Source organism: Manacus vitellinus, unplaced genomic scaffold (genome assembly GCF_001715985.3).
Source record: "Manacus vitellinus isolate BGI_N305 unplaced genomic scaffold, ASM171598v3 scaffold_52_pilon, whole genome shotgun sequence".
Taxonomy (NCBI): domain Eukaryota; kingdom Metazoa; phylum Chordata; class Aves; order Passeriformes; family Pipridae; genus Manacus; species Manacus vitellinus.
In genome coordinates this window covers 3,710,473-3,735,505 of record NW_021940628.1, presented here as the reverse complement: position 1 = coordinate 3,735,505, position 25,033 = coordinate 3,710,473, and the positions used below count along the sequence as shown (strand labels likewise).

Below are 25,033 nucleotides of genomic sequence, written 5' to 3'. Positions count from 1 at the left end.
TGTCTCTTAAGGGGACACTCAGCTGTGGGATTATTTTTCAGACCATCCCCACCCGAGGAAAGCCTGCCCTCCCCACAGCCTGTGTCCTCACGGCTCCCTTGCTCATTCAGGGGGTCAGGGAAGGAGGGAGCAGCCAGGGGCAGTTTGCTGCAGCCCCCAACAGCTGCACTTGTGGAGGGGATGCCCAGGAAACACAGGGATTCCTGGAGGCTCCCCCTCTCCTACGGACACAGAGGCTCTGGGCACACCCGTGTGCAGCAGACACACCTCGGGCCTTTAATGCCCTGCAGAATGACTTTGTTTTCCCTGGAATGTTCTATCCACCATCCCAATCCAAAGCCCTGTGCCTGCTATTTCACTGTTCACTGTAACTACAGGGAGGGCCAGGTCAGTGCTCCTGGAACAAGGATGGAGCCCACGGGAGCATCCCTGAGTGCCGGGGTACGGCCCAAACATCTCCCCTGGCAATGCCAGGCCAGGGACAAAGCAGGACCTTTGCTCAGAAATGACAGACACAGATGGGCTTTGATCAGACAGAATCAGGGGCAGGTTTTACTTTTCACATAATTTTCTGTATTAAAAAATACATCAGTGAAATCTGTTACAGGCAGGGACAGGACTACCGAGTACACAACGTCAATAGACTACTTTCTGATTTTATTTTTGTTAAATTACTTTCGTAACTGCTAAAAAAATAATTAAAAAACAAAAAAACCCAACCAACCAAAACAAAACAAAAAAAAAAAAAAAGGAAATATAATTCAAGGCTGTTGATTTTTTTTTCTCTTGAAACTTTAGTGACAAGCTCAAATATCAGACCCCTGTTACAGAAGATGGATAACTGACCAGAGCTAGATAAAAACCATACAATTCTCTTCTTTAAAAATAGTTTGGGTTTCCAATGAATTTGTGATCACTGGTCATCAGAAACACACGTCTAGAGCTTGAGAAAACAGAGCTACAGAGAGTATCTGATACTGTCCTGTCCTCTAAACACCACGTGGGAGCTTTTCTCTTCTAAAAGACTCAGTAACAGCCAAGCCTTAAAAAAATCTCTTTCAATTTCCAACACTATGACTAAATCTCTTTGGGTGGGGTGGGAAAAAAAAAACACACATGGTTATTTTCTACCACAGTTCCGGTGTCAGAAGTAATACTGCATCCTTTGCACAACACTGCAAAGGTGGAAAGAGAAAGAGTGTGTGTGTATTTCTGTTTGAAATGACAAAGCCCTCTCCGGATTCACCTCACAAAATAACCCAAACAGCAGGAGGAGGGAAAGAGGAGAAAGGAAAAGCTGCCTTAAGGGAAAAAAACCTTCTGTGCACCACAGGATTGGCTGGACTGCAAGGACAGAGTGCAGAGCTCCTGGGCTGGGGAAGGGACTGCACAGGGCCCAGGATCACCTGCTGTCCATCCCTCAATCTGACCTACAGCACCTCTTCCAGCAGGGGAGAGCCCGGAGTGAGAGCCGGAGTCTGGCCTCCTGTGACCATCCCACAGCAGCCAGAGTTGTCCATTTGGATGGCCAGTGGCTCCTGCCTTCCTAACTCTTGATCCCAGATTAAAAAAAAAAACCTATAAGAGTGTATGTGTAGGTGTATTTATAACGGAAGGTGTCTGTTTGTCTAAACCTCACCCCTTTCCCTCGGATCCTTGGGAAGATCCTCGTGTTCTCTGGCAGCAAGGACTGCCAGCCAGCAGGCTGGGCAGTCACCTGAGCCACAGTCTAGCTCTCCGTGCCCAACAGTGTGAGGGGAGATTTTACACAACCATTTGCCTTAAAAATATCTCACAACTTTTAAAAAATCCTAAACAGATAAAGGATTTATGCACCACTCCAATAGGTGAGTTCCACTTGGATTTGTTCCGAGGATTGGTCGGTGCCACAGGACGTCGGGTTTTGCAGCTTACACAGCTTGCTTCCTTCCAGTTCCAGTTTGTACATCCACTGTGGTACAAAATCTGCCTGTAGGTGACATTTTCTTGGCCTATTTGATACACATTTTCCAAAGGCTGGACGTATTCACATTTTGGTGCTTCTGACGTGTATTCAAAGGAAAATACCCCGCTTCGGTGTTAGTCTGATAACTCAATGTCAGAGTCCTCTGATTTGACTTTGGCAAGTTCTTCGTGTACCTCCCTCACCATAAGAATCCGAGTTAACATGATGTCCAAGGTTCCTGGGTCTATGGGCAGTGTGGAATACCACATGGGGCTGTTGGGGACACAGGAGCGCTCGGGCTGCAGGTAGAACACATCACTCCTCTGCTTCACGCTTTCAGAGCTGCCAACGGAAAGAGAGGAGGCTTTAGGAACACTGGGCTGCACTCACAGCCTTACTCATGAAAAATTAAAAGAGAACCAGCAGGGAAATCTAAGCCACGTTGAGACAAAATTACAATTTAAACAGTGTCATTTGTATCTTTTTCTTAGATGGTCTCCCTCATTCCACTTAGGGAACAGTTAAATTGTTTCCTGGTCTCTCAGCATTAGTTGGTCATAAAGAAACAAAATCAGAGTGACTTCTTTACAGCAATGGTTCTTTGATCAGAGTGCAATCCAATTAATGGCACTAGCAATGGGATGATTGACTGATGCATCTGACATCCAATCTCTGAATGAAAATGGTTCTAGGATTCCAGAATTGATTTATATCTATGTCCTTGCTATAGTCTTCTTTCTAACTCCTAAATTCAAGTTAATCTCACATCTCGACAGGCAAGAGTTATCAAGAGTTTTACTTAATTCACACTCCTTCCTCCTTTCACAGGAATTATGATGTTGGGGTATTAAGTACAATCTCCTCAAAAGAAGGAGAATGGGAATTCAGGGAAAGAATGCCATGGGCACTGTAGTAATGCCCCCAGTTTACATTTACAGCAAGAATTTATTTGTTTAAAGGATACATCTCTCCCTGTAAGTCCACTCTTGACTCAATACCAGTAACAAAAAATACCTATTTGGGGGTCCCAGCAGTGCTGCTGCTGGAATTCCTGTCAGGATGGTTCCACTCACACCAGGGATCAGCAATTGGAGAGAGGAGCCACAGCACAGGCACAGAAGGTCTGGGTGGGCTCCTTGCCCAAATGCCTGTTCTGATCTACACACAGAGCAAAGATCAGGTCCTGTCACTCACCATTTTGATAAGTAGAATTCATACAGTCGGACTGGACACCGCAGGGGGTTTTCTGTGTTCTCAGCCATCTCCACTGCTGTTGGACTCTCCTCATCCTCACTGCGTTTCCTTTTGCCTACGGATAATTTATCTGGATACACAAAAGTGGCATCACAGGAGTTCAGTGGAAAAGCAGCACCCTCAGGAAGCAGCCCAGGTGTCTGAGCCCAGCACCCAGGGGTGACTCTGCACCACCCAAAGACACACTGGAACTATGAACTGAAGAAGCCCACAGGATCAAACACTTCCCTTTCCCAAACACCAAAATTAACTGAGAACAAAAATCTGTCTTTGCCTCTGAGGTCAACAGGAGAGGTCCTGCTTGTGTGCAAGCCCCTAACTGCTGTTCTCAATTGGGGCTGCCAGGTTTGTTCCCCACACAGACCCAGGACAAACCTGGGAGTTAAAAAGACACAGTGAGGGTCTGGACCATGAAACCTCGAGAATATGGAAGTGCTGAGAAAAGGACTTCAGAAAAGGCCTTAAACTCATGCAGTAGTTAATAAAACTTCATGCAAGTCGAGGATGTTATAAAATACTATTAAACCAGTGAAAAATACTGGAAATGTCCAGGAGAACAGCACATGCATAGCTCTGCTTACTGAATAACACATTTTTTTCTCCCCAGTCCTTTTTAAAAAAGAAGCAGACAATACAATGAATTCTGTGATCCAGACAACACCAACCTGATTGCCCAAACCCCGATGGTCAGAGAGCACTCACCTGATTCTACCTCTTGTTTTTGAAAGGGTGGGAAAAAACGTAAATATGTCATCTTAGTATTATACTTGAGAGTTCGGGTGCGCCTCATAACATGGGCAAAGGACAGTTTCAGGTGCTCACTGACATTCTTTAGTTGGAAGTATTTGGTGTTGAAGAATAGAAGGGTGTTCAATAAAACGATGGGGGAATATGCACCCAGCTGCTTACACTCCCACAAGTGTTCCTCTTCAATTCTTGAGAACATGTAACCTGGAAAGAACGGGCAAAGAAAGAAAGAAAATAGTTATTTATGCTTTTAAGTCCTCTTTCAGCCAAACTATATTGATGAACCCTATATCAGGCCAAATTCACACCTATTATAAGCAATTTTAATCCAACAAAATCAGAATTCTGCATGCAGAAACACAGGAGGGACATGGAGAACCAAGCTGTGGAACAGCATGATCTTCCAACACCTGAAGGGAAGGATACAAAGGAACACTGCAGACACCAGCAGATCCTCACTAAGTTCTAATTTCACTGTATTAAACCACAATCAGCCAATTCCAAAAATGTGTAATTCCCATAACACTGAGCATGAGAAAACATTAATTTATGACAGAGCTTCATCATGCAGCTACACCAAACGAAAGAATTGTCCTACCATTTGGAAGAATTGTAGGTTCCCAGATTTTCAGAAGTTTTGTAAGTTCAATCATGAACCTGGAATAGGGCTCAGTAAAAATGTTGTCTATTCTACCATTCTCAAATAGGTACTACGAGAGAAAAAACAGGGAGACACACAGTTTGTGATTAAATAACATTGCAGAGAGGATACTTCAGGACACAACAGGTCTTGCCACTGAGAGTCTTTCCTGGGTAACCCCTCCCATGTAAACTTTTATATATTAGAAGAGCATCATGCAGTTATTTTAGATCTAAAACATCCCACCCCACAGGAAACCTTTCCTATATATTAAATAGGACCAAAAAGGTTCCAAACCCAAAGGTTTGTGCCTAGGCAGAAACACCTAGCCCCCTACATCACATTCCCACAAGGACAGAAGAACTTGGTCTCTCTGAGCATAAAAAAGTCAAGACAAATCAGTAAAATACGGAATTAAGACAAAGAATAAAGCACAGAAAAGAGATGCTGTTGCCTCCTCTACAAAACACAGGCTGCTATGTGGGACTATGGATGTAAAGCATAAATAGCCAGAGCAAGTTCTGTCTGTTCCCAGCATCCCCCTAATCCTTGGAGTTACCTGCTGAATTCCAAGGCACAAGTATAAGATGCTGTCAGGATCGTATTTTTCTCCGTTTGGTCTCCGCACCTCTTGAATAAACTGGCACAAGCCAAAACTCAGCTCAGCAAAAGTGCATGAGAGAATGTCCTCCTTGAGCTTCACAGGATGAACTGGGGCCAGGAAAATCATTGGAAAAATTAATTCAACAGATTAAACCTTCACACATTCCTTATCATTTCACGTAGGCAGAGCTCCTGAATCTCCTCTCACCCATGAACGACCCTGTATGGGCTGACAAAGAGGTTTCCCCTCTCCAGCTGGACTCAGGGCAGTGAGAGCCTTGAGCATTTCCTCATAGTTCTGCACATAACTGAGTGCAGCAGATCTGACTTCTTAAAGGCAGAAGGAAGGAAGAGTTTAATGGGACATGTGGGGGATTTGGAAAGGGAAGCAGAGCAACCAGGAATCAATCAAATGATCTACAGTGAAATCACCAGGCTTGGCTGCTCCACACTTTAAAAAGTGCCTGCTTGGGAATAAGCAAGCAGGGAATCTTTCTGAGAGTGGGTACAGTTTCTTGGAAATAACTGTAATATTTACTTCCTTAGCCACAAGAAGAAAACAGTAACTCATGTGATTACTCCTCTTCTGGGAAATAAACCCCAGCTGCTCTCATGTAATGGCAACAAAAATTTCAAATGAGAGATGAAAAAGCAGATCTCATCCTAATTAGAATTTTTCCCTTTGGGATCTTTCTTATACAAGTCCTGTCATGCTTAGTTCTTTACATTGCACAAGTATTTATTATGGTTTGCTCTCTTCCTCACCATCCCCAAAAATCTCAGTTCTATTTCTAACTTAAATTCTCTGCTTGACTCTGAAAATTTGCCCACAAAACTCAGTGCAATGATGTAAGATCTGAGACAGGGAAAAGGGGAGTCAGCCATTGCCAAATCCCAAGACTGCTGGGCTTTTGTGAAAAAAATAAAGTAATCCATCATTGGAAAAACAAAAGTGACATTTTATGTCATTATTATCTGTCACCCCAGTGAGATAAGAGGAGCAATGAAGTTAATTTCAGGCAGGTTGCAGCACAGACTTTTGGAATGTTTCTTTCCAGCTGTGAAGCCTAGAGATAAGATGCTAAGATTTTGATGTTGTAGCACACTATTATTTTACAGCAAACGGTTCTGCTGACAAACAAATACCTTGGGAGTGCTCCAGCTACAGATGAAAAGGATGGGGCCAAGTTGGTGCTGTCAACTTAGAATTATGGCCTGATAAATCTATGACTCTGTACTAGCTCAGAAAAGCTCTGCAGCTGCACAAGAGGCATCTCTGCTACAAATGAAGAATCACTACGTGCAAATGAAGGCAATTCGGGGGTTAAAAGACCAACATTTCTAATGTTTTACAGCCTGTTTTTAAAGCAAGCAGATCACTTAAGAATGTAACAGCCATCATTTTTAAATGCATGGAAAAATGTAAGACAGTATTCCACAAAATCTGTTCTCCACTCATGGATATTGTAAACCTCAGTGATACCTAATCCTAATTTTCACTTGAACAACATATCACGACAAGTGTTTCTGTTTCCACTGAGAGACAAATTCACCTGAAAACTTCAGGTCCCCTTGCTCCTCCTGTGCGTTTTTCCATTGGACCCAGTTTTTCCAGGCGTTTACCCCGTACATGTACTTCAGGGTCATCCCAGACACAGAGCACCCGGGGTAGGAGCCCTGCACGAGATTCCGGGGCTCCACAGCAACCACGGACTTCTTCCGTCCCTGCAGGCAAACCAGCACAGCAAAGCAATCAGCATTTAACAGGCTCCTCATCCACAGATGCTCAGATTAGTGCATATGATGTTATTATTTCAAATTCCAGTTCCAGCAGTGCTTCCTTACCCTTCTTTTTGGCTGTGGGAAGCCGTCCCTGTGTCTCCGCCTTGCCCGCGAACGTGACTGCAAACCCAGTCCTTTACTGAGAGGGTCAAATGAGTCTGAAGTCAAATCAACACCATGAAGAGTTTAATTACATGATTTAGCAGCCCAGGTAGAAGTGTCACTGTCACTGAGATACTATGGAACACCTGACACTTGGCAATCACAGCTGTATATTCAAATAATGTTGACATTTGAATGACTAAGCAATCTATGCATTTTCTGTAAAAAAGAAAGTAAATTCTCCAGCAGAAGCAAAAAACCCCCCGAAACAGTGGGTTTATTTATTCAGGCAAACATGATCTTACCCCCCACTCACATGGATTACACCCAGGGACACAGAAGTGATGAGTTAAAGGAGTCAAGCAAGGCTGCCTGCTACTCCTTTCAGGGGTTCTGCAGAATGCTGTCTTTAAAGATACCAGTAATATTTTTAAAGTAGTAATTTTTAGTAGAGCTGATGGATAACTGCAGCTTTAAATACCCAGTTTCACTCCATGAAAACACACAGGCAGGCTGCTGGTACAACACTCATGCAGGAAACCCCGTGTGCTTCAACAGGGCAGTGAGTTTTTCTTCACATTGCACTGACCTGATGGGAAATCTGCCTCCAGGTCCTGTTCCACATCCCCTTTGGAGAACTGCTTCAGCTCTGGCTCGGGCTCTGGCAGGGCACTGGATCGTAAGGCGTAGTGGTTCAGCTCCTCCTCCCAGCTGTGGGGGGTGGACACGGCCTCGGACTCCAGGTCTCCACTGTAGGTGCTGCCCTGGTCTGTAAGGAGAGGGGTCACACAGACCATGGCAAAGGCAGAAACCAGGGGTTTGCCAGAAAAGATGTAAGAGGATCAAAATCCACTTGTAAAAAAAAAAAAATACTGACTGACCTTTCTCAAATATCTTGGGGTCCAGGAAGAGCTCGTGCTCAGATGTTTGAGATCCTTTGGAGAAAGAAGGAAATCTGTATCTACACATGACTGACAGCTTACATGACTAACATAAAATACTTTGCACACCAAAAAAAGATGTATTAGCTCATAATATTAACACACTGATGTGTCTTCTTCACTGGAGTTCTCCCAGCAGCTGTCATGCTGTTGCAGGGGAAACAGAAATGCAGAACTAACCTATGCTTGCTTTTCCAAAGGTTTCCATCCCTCCCCATTTGTTGTTTGAGTCATCTTTGGACAAATAAAGATATTCTGTTCATCTCTTTTCAGCTTGTTTAATTTTTACTATATGGGTTGGTCACTATCCAACACACTCTGACCTGCACCACCCTTCAAGAACTCACCATAGAAATCCTGATAGGAAAATACTGCTTTAAAACAGTTGCTCTGTCTTCTTGATTTTGGCTCCTCCTTCTAACACATGATGTACTGATCTGGAGATTACTACCTCTAGTAACCTGTTACTGTCAACACAAGTCAAATCAGCACCCAGGATGGGGGAAAGGGAAATCTCTGTGGTGAGAGGACCTTCCCCTCACTGCATTTCATCTCCTTTTGCAAACCACCACCTACCACCATGAGAGTGTGTTTTTTCTCTCTCCGCATCTGCTGCAATCATTTCCGCCATCTGAAGGAGATCAGCTTCAAATGGATTCATGGAAACCTTTTCCTTGCCATCCTGAATATTTTCAATGATCTTATCAGCATTATCCAGGGTAGTTGGGAAGGGCATGGGAACTGGTATCTATGGAACACGTGGAAAATATCAGACCATATTTAAGGCTGAAGGGAAACAGCAAATACACAAGGGAGATTTCTCTCATTTAATCTTACATATATTTCAGGACTACTGAAATTAATTTTAAAATAACTCCAGACAGGACAACTTGTTCTGTACTCTCCCTACAAACTGGCAGTTTTGTGTGATGATTTTTAACCAAACATTAGGCAATAGGGAGGGAAATGCCTTCAAGGACTCCAAGTACTGCCTGCATGAGCAGACACAACACCCAGTGACACTGTGCTGGGTGTGCTGGACACCAAACAAGACTGGAAACCACTGACTTCTGTAGTGAACTGCAGCATAACTTACAGGTACTGGCATCCCCAGGGGAACTGGTGTGTACTGAGTGTAGAGGTGGAGGGGCACTGGCACAAACACTGGTACAGGAACAGGTACCACAACGATCTGGGGCGGAACAGGCGCCGCTTCTGTTACACCAAAAACAGAACAAACCAAAAATCGTTGGAAAAACAACACACAACCCTCTGAAAACTAGTTAAGGTTTTAAAATACATCAAATAATACTCTGCTACATGAGTCATGTATTACTCTCTCAACTGCAATACAGACTTTTACAACAGATACCAGAGACCAGATACCCACCTGTCTGGCATTCTTTGTTTTGTGTGTGAGGTTTGCAGGAGGTGGCCTTAGTCTGTGTGATTGGCTTGCACAATAAAGCTTTGTTTTTTAGAAGCCTGGGTGGTTTTGATGATGGGAGCTTCAGGGCATCTGTCTGGGTACTTGCCTGTTTGGAAAACACAAAATCAGGGCAGAGTCGGTATTGCTTTGAAAGATAACATAAGAGCAGTGTTTGTTCTCTGCTGTGGGAGGTTGAACAATTTAAAACTCTACTTGCTGATAAAAATGATAATTTAAAAACTACTGCAAAACTAGGTAATTTTGTTAACAGTGCAGTGAACAAATCTGCAGGAATACTGGGTTCCTGCAGTCAAATAACCACTATAAACTTTTGACCTTGGAATCTTACTGATGGCAAAGACATAAAAAGGAGTTAAGATACTTCTGATAACTAAAAGTCTGATACAGATACCTAAAAAACTGAGTAAAGTGATGTGAAACCACTGAATTACTTGAGAACCACAGACACCTCAAGAGCTACAATCTGACAGGCTTTGCCTTAAATCATCCAATCTGTCAGCAGACACAACAGAACTTTTATGCCATATAAGTGCTATCCATTTTTTAAAAAGCATCTGCAAGCTGGATGAATTTTAAAGCCCAATCATAACCAGGGAAAGCAGTTCCAAAATGACAGTGCAAAACTCTTAAATACTTTACTTGTTACTGATACAATTTGGGTGAAAGAGAGAAAAAAAGAGTCTCTTGTAAAACTTACATCTCCTATTATTTTTGCTGTCACAGTAGGGACTGCACCTGTGAAGAAAAAAAAACATACAATAACCTGTGTACTTATCATCAAGGACCATAATCCATATTCTGCCAAGGTCAAGAAAAAGAATTCCAATTAAAACTCATTCCCTGTTTAGGTACATAAATTCAAGTCATTATTTATACCTATATAAAGGAAGAACAAATGCAACCACCTGCACTGACGTGAAGAATAATGAAGAAGTGGCTGTTGTCCTCAGTGAAAAAAATCCCTGAGCAAATATAAATGTTCAGGAATAGAGATTTAAAAGCACAGGCATCGTATTCAGCTGCCTTACCCTGTAAGACATTGTTGGAGTTAACAGTAGGCTGGGCAGCTGGGGTGCTTGCAAGGGACACCACGTTTGCTATGACAGGGGTTGAGTCCTTTCTCAAAGAAGGAGGGCCTGAGGAGGAGGCAGGTGCCATGGAAAGGTTTGCTGGACACAGTGAGCAGAAGAAAATGAAAATAAGCAGTAAGATAATCTGTAAAATAGCATTTCTGAAACAACACCCCCCCTTCAGATTTATCTCCAGATGAAAAAGGCTGCTGTGAGAAGGGGATGAAGGTGTAAAGCTGCAGCATTTCAGTTTAAACAGGAGCTGGTTCCACAAGCAAACAAAGCAAGAGGGGGAAAAGAGCTCCCACCAGTGTAAGCAGCAGATGTACACCAAGCTGAAAAGCTGACTGTGGCCTGGTGCACAGTATAAACTTCCAGTTAATATACTTTATTGGTTTTGGGTACCTTACTGTTACAGCCACCATCACTCAGTGGGAGATTATGCCCCTCTTTAGGATCAGTGATATTCCTGCTTCTTGTTTCCCTTCCTCTTCCTGTCTTTGTGGGCCTTTCTTTCCCTTTGCCTTTCATTCCCTACAGAAACTCACAGTTCCTGTTCCAGTGGGCTTCATTCCCACCCTCATTTCCATTCCACCTGCTCAAGGAAACAGCTACAGCCCTCATTAACCTTGGGAATGACACTTCCAAGAATCAACACTTAATGACACAGAAATGGGAACTCTTCCTATGCCCACAGACTGCCCAGAACTGGCTGCTTTAAGTGCATATATGTGAGTCTGTATTTACAGCCATTAACTCTATTAATTTCACCACTTGATTGCTTTTGTTAACTGAAAATTAACATTCCACCATATCTGCTCTGTGTTATCAAGACAAGTGACATATTTAACATGCCTTCACCAGATCAGTACATTTCACCCCAAGAGAACAGGCCTTTTTTTCATGGAAGTGTCTGAAAACCAAGTGCTTTTGCTTCATCTTCTCTAAAATTTGTTTGGCACATGAAGCAATTGCACCTCACACCTACAGGAAGTTTGAAACTGCCTCAAGTAAGAGAGATCTAAACCTGAACCCATCCAACAGCAACTCTCCAGGAGAAGACAGATCTTAAAAATTCACTGAACTGAGTTTCCAAACAAACATCCATCTCAGTGTCACACACACCAACAGGCAGCACCACGCCCAGCCCGGGTTACCTGTGTTGTTTGGGGGTGGAGGGTCAGGAACACTTTGCTGTTTGCAGAACAGCAGAATACAAGGCAGATTGCAGAAATGCTTCATCTCCCCCTGCCACTTGATGGACTCGCCGAGTTTCCCCTGCTTCTTACACCCATCACACTTTGCCATCTGGGAAGAGAGTGAGGGACCAATTAAACACACCTGGGAGCACCAACGGGGAGCACGTGGGCAAAACCCTCTCCTGGAGGATGTGACAGCACTGCTTACCTGGTAAAACAGGACTGTGAACTTAGACATGCACTCCTCTGAGCAGAATTCCTCCGTTTTCCCCGCAAAGTGATTCTGGACCAGTTTGGGGGCAGTCTGTAAACAGTAACTGCACATTTTACAGTGGTTTCCCCAGCGCTTCGACAAGTCGTGTTTATAGAGCAGTTTACAAACTGAAAGGAAACAGCAAAAACATTCTTCAGCACCAAAAAGACAACCACTGAGCACTTCCAGTTCTTGTATTTAGTGATGTCTGTAGTAATTTGTTCAAACATACCATTAAAATGTTAAGTGTGAAAAGATTCTGTGTTCCTAAACCTAAAAAACCAGATTTCTAACTTAAAAATATTAGATTTCTCTTAGTATCACCAATAATTTTAAGGCAAAACACTTGATTTCTCTGAGACAGGGTTTTGCCCTTTCTTACCTTCACTACAGAACGTTTTATCTGTGCCTGAGAATCTCACTGTCTCCTTGATAATTTTCTCAAACCTGCAGTATTCACACAAAGCCATCACACTGTTCTTTTTCTTATACTCATCACAGCAGGTCTTCCCACAGAAGAGGAACATTTTACCCTGCAACACAGCCAGAATGTTTTGGTTTCAATGTCTGAATGAGTCACATCCCAGATAATACATTTTAACCGTTAATAAAAACGCAGAAACATATTTATACCCTTGGAAATCAACAACAGACAGCACCAGCAAATGAATCTCCCTGTTTAGCTTTACAATAAAGCAGAACTGTCTGCAGAAAACCCTCACCAGTGTGCTTTGCCCTTGGATTAAAAGGATCATCTCTGGGTCCAAGAGATGGGAATATGTTTCTTTAGCCAGGCAATCATTTAGTTTGGGGGTTTTTGGTGGTCTTTTTTTTTTTTTTCTGCTTTTAAGACCACTGAGCTTGTATCAGCATTTAGTTTGATAATCATTAAATAATACCAAAATCAGTTCCATATCCCTCCATAGCAGCTCATAGTAAGCAACAGAGCAGTACTGACAGACCAGTGCATATAAACCACAATTCCTTGGCTTTCTGCTGAGAAAAGAGAGCTTGAAAAGCCCTGATCTCGATTACCTTGTAGTCAAGCAGCTCGGGTTTGGTTGTAAACGATCTGCTGCAGTGCTGACACTTGAGTTTTACAAAAGGGCGGGTAAAAGTGACCTGCTGGCACTGGGCAGCCAGTCTCTGGAGCCCTGCAGCAGCTGAGGTGCTGGTGGAGCTGGGGGACACCGTGGAGGTGGTGCCAGCGGCCGACACCACCGTCCCCGAGGGGATGCTCACGATGACCTGACCCTGCGACAGCGGCACCACCGACGACTTCAGCCCCGAGGGCTTGTTGAACAAGTTCTGCAGGGAAGCAAAGGAGCAGGCTTTATTTTACAAGGTTACACCTTTTACCCAGCACCCCCAGACACTTCCACCACTGATTTAGCGTTCTGTTAATTCAGCTAAGAAGAAACCCACACCTGAAAAGCCACCACGCAGTTGTAGCTGCAAAAATTGCGTATGCTCCCGTCCGACATGGCCAAGTGATACTGAGGGTTGGCTGAGGTTTTACAGCTGTTGCACTGAACTTGGACACCTGAGGGTGAAACAGAGAAGAAAAAGTGATTTATGCAACATCAGGTTGTATCACAGATGATTTTGCACCGTGCACACAAGAACAGTCTGAATGATGAGCCAAGGTACAGAGAGAAGCCCGAGATGACATTTCTGCAGATTCAGAAGCAGACACTGCAGCTGCTGTGCCTGTTGCTTGCCAGAAATTTAATTAATCTCCCAGTATCCCTAGGATGTCAGTAAGCATTTTTCTATTTCCATAAGACAAATAGCTGAGAAGATGTTTGCCTGGCTCCCTGCAACACTGGGCTGAGGTAACAAACTCATCAGCCCGGAGAACAAGGGCAGAGGAGCCCCAGCAGTGACATGGTGTATGTCCACACAAGTGGTTGGAAAACCCACCAGCTGTACTTGCAAGAGCAAAAAACAGATTTAAGGTTGATTATCATGTTTAAGCTCCCTAAAACCAAAACTGAAATGGCTGTACTGTCACTGTCACTATAGTAGAAAGTCCTTATTTATGTTCCCATCTCAGTACTTCCCTTAAAAAAGAATATCAGCCTTAACTTTCAGGACATATAAAGTCTGGGTATGAGCACTGTGAAATTAAGCTTCTAAAGAAGTGAAAGGACAAGCTTACCTGCAGAAGAGACTATTTTTACTCTGTATGCTGACAAACAGTTCACAGAGCAAAACAATTCTGTTTTCCCCACGTTATTTGTGCTCTCCACCATCTCAGCTGAAGATCTCAGAGACTTACACAGTGTGCAGGGTGTGATTTTAGCTGACTTCTGTGGGAACAGGGAAATGGGTCATTCGTTTCAATTTTTTGGAAAAATTTTTATTAACCTGGGAATTATCAGTAACATATAAAACATGTATAAAATGTGCTGGTGTGCTTGAAAACACACTTGTTTTACAGCTGTTATTTATGGTGCAGATGGAGAGAACTATCATATATGGGGTTCTGATGTGTGATGTAAAAGCAGCATGAAATCCTTTCCAGTTTATTTAATTTCATTTCCAGATCTGTTTCAGAGGCCAGCTAATGCTGGAGGTAATTTTCTGGATGAAATACGTTTACCATGTGGGGTTTTTTTAATTCATTAGGCCTTTCTTGGCCTAAGTGGCCTGAATAATGGGACAGCAGAGTCAAGTCACAAAATGAAGTTACACTCTCCTATCAGAGGGCAATTTTTCCTAAAGTAATTGCATTAAGATAGGTCAGTCAAAAATAACTGAGCTATTAAAACAAATTAATGTTGCCTCAAATGGTCAGCTCTTTAAGAGGATACATTATAATAAAAAACAAATATGAAAAGTTTATAAATTAAAATCATAATTATCAATTGATTATTACTTTTCCTCTCCACTTAATTTAAGGGCTACAATTTAATTTAATAAAAAAAAATACTCAAACAGGGAGCATCTCAGAGACTGAAAACAGCCACAGTGGGCTGGGGGGTCCCACTGTGTTCTTCTACCACACTGGAATTCTCTGGTAGTTGGTTCAGGGGTAAGGGAAAAACAGAGCAACATGTCTGGGCAAAGATTAAGCAAATCATCATCCCTGGAAGTGTTCAAAACACAGGTACACATGACACTTGGTGAGATGGTTTGATGGGCATCGTGACATTGGGTCGAAGGTTGGACTTGACAACCCTGGAGGGCTTTTCCAACCTTAATGACTCTGTTCCTCCATGAAATGGCAAAAGCAGTTACCTTAGACCAACCCAGTAACTGCCATAATCTACTAATACACTGGGTGTTTCTAAACACCCAAAATCTCCAAGACATATTTTTAGTATTCAGTCCAAATACAGAATCATAGAATTGTGGAATCCCAGACTGGTTTGGGCTGGAAGGGACCTTAAAGATCATCCAGTCCCACCCCCTGCCATGGGCAGGGACACCTTCCACTAGCCCAGGTTGCTCCAGGGGCAACTCCCAGGGATCCAGGGGCAGCCACAGCTTCTCTGGGCAACCTGTGCCAGGGCCTCCCCACCCTCCCAGGGGAGAATTTCTCCCCAACCCCATCTGACCCTTCCCTCTGGCAGTGGGAAGCCGATCCCCCTTGTCCTGTCCCACATACCTGCTTGTAGGCTGTCACACATATGGAACTGCAGAACTTTTTGGACTGTCCCTCTATCTGCAGGATGTGGCACTGCCCAGAGCCACTGTAGCAGTACCCCCCACAGTATTCACAGCAGTTCATGGTCAGGTTGTTGGCCGAGCGGAACTGGGAGAAGCAGGCGTCGCTGCACAGCTTGTGCACCACGTTCTGGTAGTTCACCTCGTGCCTGATCTGGGGGGACAGGGACAACATTCAGCAAGGACTCAAGGAATGTGAGTGTTCACCTCCCAGACAGCGAGCTGTGCTGACCTAAGGAAATTCAAATGAAGGAATGTGCAATTACCACTGCGTTCTTCTGGCACATGCTGCACTTGCTGGAGATGCTGTTGGTGTGGATAGTGACAATGGGTTTCCTTTTCAGTTCATACGTGGACAGACAAGACTGGCTGCAGAAATCCTTACTGGAGTCTGTGTTATCAAACTGGGCAGTGATTACATCCTTTGGATTTAGAATTTCTCTATGGAAAAGGAAAAACAAACACAGAGATAAAGGATTAATGTTGTTTTTGTGTCAGCTTGCTCCCTCGCTTCTTCTGGAGACTAAACATTCTCCAGCACAGGCTGGATCACAGAATGGAGCCAGATCAAAAAGTCAATTTTTTTTTAGAATCTAAGGAGATATTCGGCCTTGAATACATTAATTCACCCATGTTTTGCTTCATTTTAGGGATTCATAAATCTGTCTTCCTCCAGAAGAAATAAAGCATAAAATACTTTTGGAGAATGTACTCTTGTTAGTGGTTTTGAGAGTGCAATGACATTTCCCAGTGGCAGGAAAATGCAGGACCTTTTGAAATTCAGTTTTTCATATTTGGCTCATTTAAATCAAAAAAAGACACTCTGCATCACAGTGGCTTTTAAATGTGTGTATGTAACACCCAATTAAGGAAATGGAACTGCCAGCAGACAGACCAATTAACAAGGAACAGCACCAGCCCCAGTTTTTGAAGGGACCTGTAAGAGGAGCAGCGAGAGGCACAAAACCAGCACCAAAGGCTTTCATTATCTGCCTGAATATCAATTATGACTAGAACAAATTAAGGCATTGTCCTACTTCGAGCAGCTTGAGCAGGTTTTCTTGGTAGAAGCTGGTGGGCGAGAAACTGGAGTGGTGTATCCAGTGAGGCACAGTGTGGAGCAGAAGAGCTGGGTCGAGCCTTTCCTCTGGTAGGCAGTTTGCCCCTTCTGCAGGACTTTTTTACAGCCAGAACAGGAAACCCGAACAGCTGTGCTTGGAACTGAAGGGAGCATTTTGCTCATGCCAGAGGATGCCACAGCAGGCTGGAAACCTGATGACAGCTGTGGAGCTAAAAAAAAAAAACAAACCACACAGAGAAAACACAGGGTAAGTGTTACGGATCCATTACACAGAACTCACTGTGCAGGGGCAAGCACAAGGCTCGTGACTTTATTTGGGTTGTCAGGGTCTAGAGGAGGATCAAATAGCACATGAACTCTCCAGAAATACATGCCCTGTGCTGGGTTTCTGCATAGCAGATTTTTTTTAACGACTGTTAAGATGGAGAATGCACTTTCAGCATCCCTTTCATGGAATCACAGAATGGTGTGGGTTGGAAGGGACTTAAAAGTTCATCTAACTCCAACCCCCCTGCCATGGGCAGGGACACCTTCCACTAGCCCAGGTTGCTCCAAACCCTGTCCAACCTGGCCTTGGACAACTTGCAGGGATGGGGTAGCCACAGATACTCTGGGCAACCTGTGCCAGGGCCTCCCCACCCTCACAGGGAAGGATTTCTTTCTAATATCTAATCTAACCCTGCCCTCCTTCAGCTTGAGGCCATTTAACACATTCAATTCTCCTTGTATTTCACACTCAAATTTTCCTATGCCTCAAAAATACAATTATTTTATAATCTCAATTTCATTGTCTCTAAACCAAACTAGTTCTTTATTCCTACTGGGGTCAGACATAGGAAATGAAAATGCAGAATAACCTGCAGGACTATTTGCAAAGGTGACATATTTTACAGGTTTAAATGAAGTTAGTCGTGCCTATTCCTTACCAACAGGATTGCCACTGACTGAAAATACAGCACTGATTTTCAGCTCCCCTTCCTGAGATTTTGGCTGTTGGCCGTACTCCTAAAACAAAGGGAAAGGAAAAGGAGAACAAATACACACATGTAATCACAGGTTACATGATTGCCATTCTTTCACAATGCTGCATTGAACCCTAAGGAGGAGGGAGTGTCCTAAGCCAGGTGACATTTCTGCTGCCTGAGCACCACACACAGAACCTGCTCAGAGGGTCACAGCAAACCACACCTGGGGGGTGCACGAATGGAGAAGTGGGGCTGCCCTCTCCAGCTGTACTCCAAGACACCTCAGAACTCAGCCAAAGCTTTAGGAAATCTCTGCTTTTCACTCACACAAACTTTCCACCTGGCAGTGCTCTGCAGCCCTGGCCCCTGTCCTGTGGAACAAACTTTATCTTCACGTTCCTGGAGGACAGCAAAGAACAGAGCTGGGACCTTGTTGAGGGGCACTGTATTAACCAGGAGTCAGGACCATGGAGCAGCCTAAGGTGAAGCTTGGCAGCAGATCAAAGCTGGCACCATCAGAGCCAGACCATCACATCCCTGCTCAGCCTGGGGAAGCACCTCACAGTGCAGGATGGACAGCTGCCTGTGGAATAGCTGACAGGCTGTAAATGACTGGCTTCATCCCCAGCAGCTCCTCCTGACACCACCATGCTTCCTGCCCCTGCTCTCCCTGGAAATCCGAGCCAGAAAGTGGCTTGGAACACTCCACATGGAAATCTTAATAGGCTGAAAAGCACAATCTCTTGGAACTACAGAGATGACAAGATTTAACCTCCTTACAGTCCTCTGGGAGCAGTGAGGTGGGGTGGCATGTTCTGAACTCCCAGCTCTGCCTGGCTGCCAGGGAAGCCACTTCAGAGTCCCTGAGCAAAGGGAAACCCTCCCTTCCCAGTGACAGTGAGCTGCTCCCCCAGCCTAAACCAGCTCCTAAGAATCCCACACCAACCTCCACACAGCACAGAACACTTCTCTTACTCCCAGGGAAAGCTGAAAGTTTCTACTCTAAGACAACCAAACTATTTCTCAACAGGTTTCCCAGGAGAACAGGCAGTGGTGTTCCCTGATCATGTGAACCATCAACTGAAACACTCAAATTTCAGCTAAGAGAAGTTCTAAGCTAGGTATGGGTGAGCTGTGAGGAGATTTAAAGCACCATTTTTATTATTATTATCATTATCATTATTATTATTTAAATAACAGTTACTAGCAGACATACAGTTCTTTAAGCATTTTAACTGCAGTTTTAGTCAATACTAGGAACAGAAATGGAGGCAAATCCTGACATCAACTGTGCATGATCAAGCAGTTTCACAGCGGTGTAGCAGTGCTGAAAGCCAAAAACCTTCAGCTCCAACTATCGGTGACAGCAAGAAGTGCTCTTATCTTTCAGGAAATGTTAAAAAAACCCAAAACCTCCCCCATATTAATTCCAATCTAAAGCAAAACAAAATGAACTCAGTTCTCCTACTTTTCCAGTATCAGGCAGAGTTGATAATCACAGGATTTTACTCCAGGAAGGAATATTTTGAACCATACGATATTTGACATTTAAATTCTTCAAGTCTTCATTTTTACTTATTAACATGATCTTTGATAACCACAGACATCTCTCCTTGCATTCCACACAAATCCACACAGCAGATGCCATCTTGGGAGGACAAAAGAAGAGACAGATTTAACTACCCTACACGTGGTTTGACATCCTATAGGCTTAAGGAAAAACAAACCCAAACAATCCCCCAGAGACTGAAATCAGAAGGGCAGTGAAACCTGAAGTTGCAAATAATTTACTTCTTTATTAAGAGTATTACGGGGAAAGAAGAAAAACTGCTGGGAAGACAGGCCCAGAGAGCAGGGGAGGTTTAGCAGAAGGACACAGAGTGATGCTAAAAACTAATGCCTGCCCAGGAACACCAACACTGCCGTGCCAGTGCAAGGGGATGGATCACTTTGGGAAGCTTTGCACACCTTTAACACGTGAAGTTTGGCAGGTGGCCCCAAGATGAGCAGTGAGGAGACAGGAACTGCAGCCCAGCTCGTGTCCCTGGTGTCCCACACAAACCAGTGGCACAGAGATTGGCTTGAGCTCAGCAATCCTGGCCCAGCACCCCTCACTCCTAGGGCAGACCTTCTCCAGGCTGCAATCATTGAGTTTTCACTTGCATCATCATAAAAAAATGTCAGTCTCCAATGAGAATTAAACACATGCTTAAATTGACCTTACTGATGTGTAAGTACTTAAATATTTTGCTAAGACCTCTAAGTGTTAATTTAAAACAAGACATCCTTCAAGGGAAGAGCAGGAATAGCACTGTTTTAACTCACATCTCCAACTGTGACTACTCACAAAGTATTCAACAAAATGTGATTTACAGTTTATTTCCTAGTTAGACTGAGATAAAGTGTCTACATTGCCACAGATTTAGTAACAGAAGTTTTACAGCACTTGGCTTTGTTTCCAACTGAAAAGCAAAAACATTTTCAGCGACAAGGTAACAAGACATCAAAAAGTTGGGGGGGTGGGTTTTATGGTATAGTATAAGAGGGAAAAATCCTTCTACTAAACTATGTTCTTCAAGTTAAATTTCGGTCAACAAACCAAATAAAGTGCTGAATTTATGTTCAGCCTATGCGGTCAGTGTCAGACCAAAATGAGAAATGCGACGGGAAACTTACCTCAGAATTACCAGGTTCATCTTTAATTTTGTCTAACAGTCCCTGCTGTGGGGCCATAGCTTTATCATATTCGTCATCCAAAGGCTCCTCCTTAATTCTAATATTTCGTGCAAAGGAATTCCCCAGCTCTTGTCCAATAGATTCCTTACTAGAAAATAGGTAGCTAGACTCCTGAAACAATAATATGAAAAAGAATTCACCCTCCTGCATCTGCCATGAGGAGTTGGGCTGCTGCCAAGGGGAGTTTGTGGTGCAGACCAAGAGATTTGGGTCCTGCCACTGGAAGGTGGGAGAAGTGCTGGGCAGCAGCTGCTGCCTCGACCTCCCTGCAGCCCCCTCTCTCATCCCACCCCCAATCCTTTCCACTCCTCTGGCCGAAGCAGAAGCCACCCAGCTCTCTAAGTTGGTTGCTGGGGAGTGTCTCCTGTGGATACAGCTGTTCCCTGGCTCATGTGGAAAAAAGGCAGCAGGTCAGGTGGATGCATCCAGGTCTAGATTCGGCTCACGGGTCACTCAGACCACGCTGAACAGGAAAGTGGCTACCAAAAGAATCCTCAATCCAAACAGAGGCTCAGCAAAATTTTACAAAATTACAGGCACTGTTTAAGTAGCACAGATGTCTAAGAGTCAGAAGACCAGTTTCCTTGACACTCAAATTTACACTCAAAATACAAAATACGTATTTCTGAATTATTCCAGCACATTGTTGCACTTGCAAAAGTGGTTGAAAGGTCTGTAGCTTACCCTGAAGTTAGTTTCTGGAGTTTGTGGCGCTAACTGCGTCCGTAATGTTTCTTCTACTTGATTATGAACTGAGGAAAACATATACATTAAATAGAAATGAATACAGGTTCCAAGGCATTTCCTTTCAAACTATCAGAGTCTCATCCTGCTCCCCAACCCCAGAGTCTGACAGCACCTCACCAGTATCAAACTTCTCCCTCTCTCCTCCCTGCAAGAGAGATGGCAATTCCTAAAGAGAATTGACCTTTTTTTTACTATTCTATTGGATCATTATTTCCCCATTCCAGCAAAATGGTTGTAAAATTCCAAGGCGAACTGTTCATTCAGAATTTTCCACACCCCAGCAGGTTCTGAACTCTCCCCTGTTTTGACATTTAAATCCAAAAATACTTTTCAGGGCAACATCTTTCAGCTTCTTCTTTGCTGTTCTGATCTTTAGTCTTTTTCTCCCTTCTCATGAAATAGCAGTTTCTGTTTTTTTTTTAAAATATATCTTTTAAAAAACCTGGATTTGCCTGGATACTCGATGCTACCCATGGACATTCACCACTCCTGTTTCAACTACTGACTACCTGCAGAGGATTTTTAACTGTAGGTATTTACAATTTTCTGAAATACATATTTTGTACAGAAATATTCTCCCCTTGATTTCTAACTGAAGGTAAAAACAAAGAGACATCTTTAACTCTTCTTTATTTTAAAAAACATCTCTATTGCTCCTCTCTCACTGGTGCCACCTGGAAGCACTGACTTTAAGATGCTGTTGCTGAACATATGGAGTGTAAAGCTCAGAACTGTGGATGTGGACAAGCAGCCAGGAGGCCCTCACGTGCTGGCTCACCCTCCCTCTGCTGAACAACATCAAATCACGTGTTCCAGCCTGGTTATTCTTAACTCCTTCATTCACTGTTCTGCTTGGAACTTTCAGAGCTTGGGAAGTCAAAAATAAGCGTGTGGGCAGCAAGACTACGGTGACTGTCATATGAGAAAGGGTTTCCAGGCATCTCTGGTTCTCTCCATGCTGGCTGGACAAGGTCCAAGACACGAGTATTTGAGGAAGAAGGAGAGCAGTCTCCCAGGAAAAGCAGATCTCAAGCTACACTCTGGCTTATCTCCTGCAGACACTAATACCTTTCTAGCAAGCTTTTCCCTGATGCTACTATCAAATCCATACTGCTTTAAATATCTAGACATTAATGAAGAATTGGTACTTTGCTCAAAGAAACCTTTACTGGCCATCAACTTAACCTAAGCTTCACCAGCTGTTCTTTGAAGGAGTTCCATGGTCTATAAAAAAAACAGTGAGAAAAACCAAAAGGAAGCTCGAATTGTCACCCAGCTTGGTTTAGGAAACCACAACAACAAAGGGTATGTTGAGGCTCTATAACAAGCTGTGGGAGGGTGAGACCCCCCCTAATGCTCTGCAAATCCTCCTCCTAACCAGAGTTCCTTGGATTTCAGGGTTCTTCATAAATGCTCTCTACACACGGCTCTGCCTGTTCTCTTCAACAAGGTGATGTTTTCAACAACTGGCCCTGTTGCTAATTCCTGTCTAGTTCTTCCTTCCTCTGTGCTGGGCAGCCAGGTCTACGATGGCAACAGTTACCTGCTTTGTCAAGAAAACTGCTTTTCAACCTAGAATCCATATCTTTAGGGATTTTTTCCAACCGTTTCTCACGTTCTTGAAAATGTCCTTCTCTATTCTTATCCTTGGCTGAGAAAGTCTCTTTGCCGTTATCTCGTGTTATGCTAAAATCCTTCCGATGGGATTTAAATACAGGGCCCTGCTCAAAGGGGGAAGGGAGATCCTTCTGGATTGCATTCTGCATCTGAATTTCCTTTTCACTGTCCAATTCGTGTTCTGGAACTCTCTTGCCCTCTTCCAGATGATCTTCATCGGGAATTGCTGAAGAAAGAGTGTCTTTTGGAGTGAAATTCTGCTCCTCTTCGTTGTCACTCCCAATAACAGGTATGCCTGCAAGATCCCCAGAGTTCAGAAAATAATCATGATCATCACCCTGCAGGGAGTTCTCAGCTCCTGTTCGATTCGATATCCCGTAAGATAAGCTGTCCAGGGCAGGTGTTAAGTTGTCAGTGTCCTCAGACATTTCTGCATCCAGAATTTCACCACCTAGGGAGAAAAAAACCCAGTGAACATTCAGAAAACTGACCAACTTCATGTGTTACAAAGGAGGAGGGAGAGTGTCCTTTGCTAATCTGGCTGATGCTGCAATTCCTGGAACACTCTCAGCCTTCTTGGGCCAACACCGCTGCTAAAACATTGCTGATGGAGACAGTTCAGTTCCCCTCACCACTCTGAAGCAGAAGCTGAACTGAGTAAAATTAACCAAAGCAAGAAAAACCATTAATTTCCATCCATCTCACTTGAGAAGAAGGCAATGCAGGGAGGGAATGGGCAGCAAGGGCTGGGAAATGGGCAAGACAGTCTTGGTCAGCAGCAATGATACTTCCAGGAAATGTTTTGTGAAACCTTAGAGAAATAAACAGAAATACTTACATTTTTCTGTAATATCAAACACAGCATCAGATTTATCTTCAAACTGTAAAAAAGGAAAGCACTGTGTCATTATCTTGGTCAGCTGCCATGTACTTTGCTAAAACGTATCTGATCAAAGCCAAGCAGAAGGATACAATTCCTCCTCCTTCCTTCCTTACCCCAAGCAAATATTTATGAATTAAGACTGTTACCTCACTGAGAAGCCACATTTACTCTAACAAGTTCAGAACACATAGAAAAGGCACACCAGGAAAATTCAGAAATTTCTCAGAGTTGCTTCCCCGAGGAGAGAGGGGAGGGGAGGGAATGGCAGTTTCCTCTTCTACGTGAGCTGCCAGGTCAAGGCCACACATCTGCCCTCCCTGATGCTCCATGAGCCTTCATTCCCTCTGAACATCATAAATGGAAAACCAGGAGCACATGCAGCTTCCACTGCCATGGGCTGCACATCCAGGGGTTTCCCCTCTCTGACAGGGAATGTCCCCTTTCCAGGAACAGGGAAATGTGAGGCTTCACTTCCCCACAGGCACGAGACAAGGTGTGTCAGTGTGAGCACAGGCACGGCAGAACCAGCTGACGGCTGAGTGCTGCACAAACATCTGCTGGCACTGAGCACCCTCTGGCAGATGTTAAAGTTGACAGCATGCTTGGATGCTGCCTGGAGAAGCATAATGAAAGTTTCCTTCAGAAAGTCCCACTCACCAGCAGCCTTCCTTTCTGCCCAAGAGATAACAGTAATTCATTTAAACCCTCTCTCCGTTCTCTGCGTCGACAGCTCTACACGTTCTTTCCTGGTAGGTCCTGCTCACACTGCAATTCTTAAGCCATCTTAAGGAAAGTAATGGGATTTGATAGCAAAGGGATGAGCCTTAATTTCATTTAACTCAAGTCATGTAGTTGATAAATCCGATATTCCACAGGACTGTGATGGGAACTATCAGTTTGGCAGCAGCCAGCTTTGGGAAAGGATGACAAAGGACACTGTTCTGGGGGTCATTTGATGGCAAAAAGTCCATCAGTCCCTTTCCAACACCACTTGCAGGCCTACAAAGACAAGGTACCTCCTTCAGCTTCCCTGGACACACGTGGAATAGTCAGGACCTGTCCAGCATGGTGAGTATCAACTTAATTGGACACTGCACCAAAACTCTCTAGTTTCTCTGAGCAGATACCTGAGGCTGGAAAAGTGAAATACGGCACCACACTTCCACAAGGCAGATGCAAGTCTCCTCTCTGTAACTACCTACAGGGAAAAAGAGGGTAAGGAAACACCTCCCAGGAAGGTTTGCAAGGCCTGTTCCTGCTGTAATGACCCCAGGAGTGTCTCCAGAGATGCAAGTTTAATGTTGATCTAGAAGACCATTCACAGTCAACTAAGTTTACACCAGAGT

At 43.9% G+C, this 25,033-nt stretch overlaps 1 protein-coding gene across 4 annotated transcripts; it reads right to left on the bottom strand.

The window, feature by feature from the left end:
* Positions 1-506: 506 nt before the first annotated feature.
* On the bottom strand, positions 507-24,781 carry ZMYM4 (zinc finger MYM-type containing 4). 4 transcript variants are annotated; one of them, XM_018081273.3, is made up of 29 exons: positions 24,345-24,781; positions 23,643-23,685; positions 22,731-23,255; positions 21,125-21,192; positions 20,381-20,551; positions 17,666-17,744; positions 16,696-16,948; positions 15,925-16,099; positions 15,600-15,812; positions 14,148-14,298; positions 13,414-13,529; positions 13,022-13,294; positions 12,369-12,519; positions 11,942-12,114; positions 11,692-11,842; positions 10,493-10,633; positions 10,162-10,199; positions 9,405-9,549; positions 9,111-9,229; positions 8,591-8,762; positions 7,955-8,008; positions 7,663-7,842; positions 7,035-7,129; positions 6,743-6,914; positions 5,146-5,297; positions 4,545-4,656; positions 3,902-4,150; positions 3,140-3,269; positions 507-2,287 (listed from the first exon to the last, which is right to left on the bottom strand). In XM_018081273.3, exons 3-29 carry the CDS (start codon positions 23,230-23,232, stop codon positions 2,080-2,082), a joined length of 4,443 nt encoding a protein of 1,480 aa, XP_017936762.1. In that variant the 5' UTR covers positions 23,233-23,255; positions 23,643-23,685; positions 24,345-24,781; the 3' UTR covers positions 507-2,079. The 4 variants fall into 4 exon arrangements, with proteins under 4 accessions (XP_017936762.1, XP_017936763.1, XP_029818934.1 ...); XM_018081274.3 differs by lacking the exon at positions 20,381-20,551 and having other exon boundaries at positions 1,808-2,287; XM_029963074.1 differs by lacking the exon at positions 10,493-10,633 and having other exon boundaries at positions 1,808-2,287; positions 24,345-24,780.
* Between the last annotated feature and the right edge of the window lie 252 nt (positions 24,782-25,033).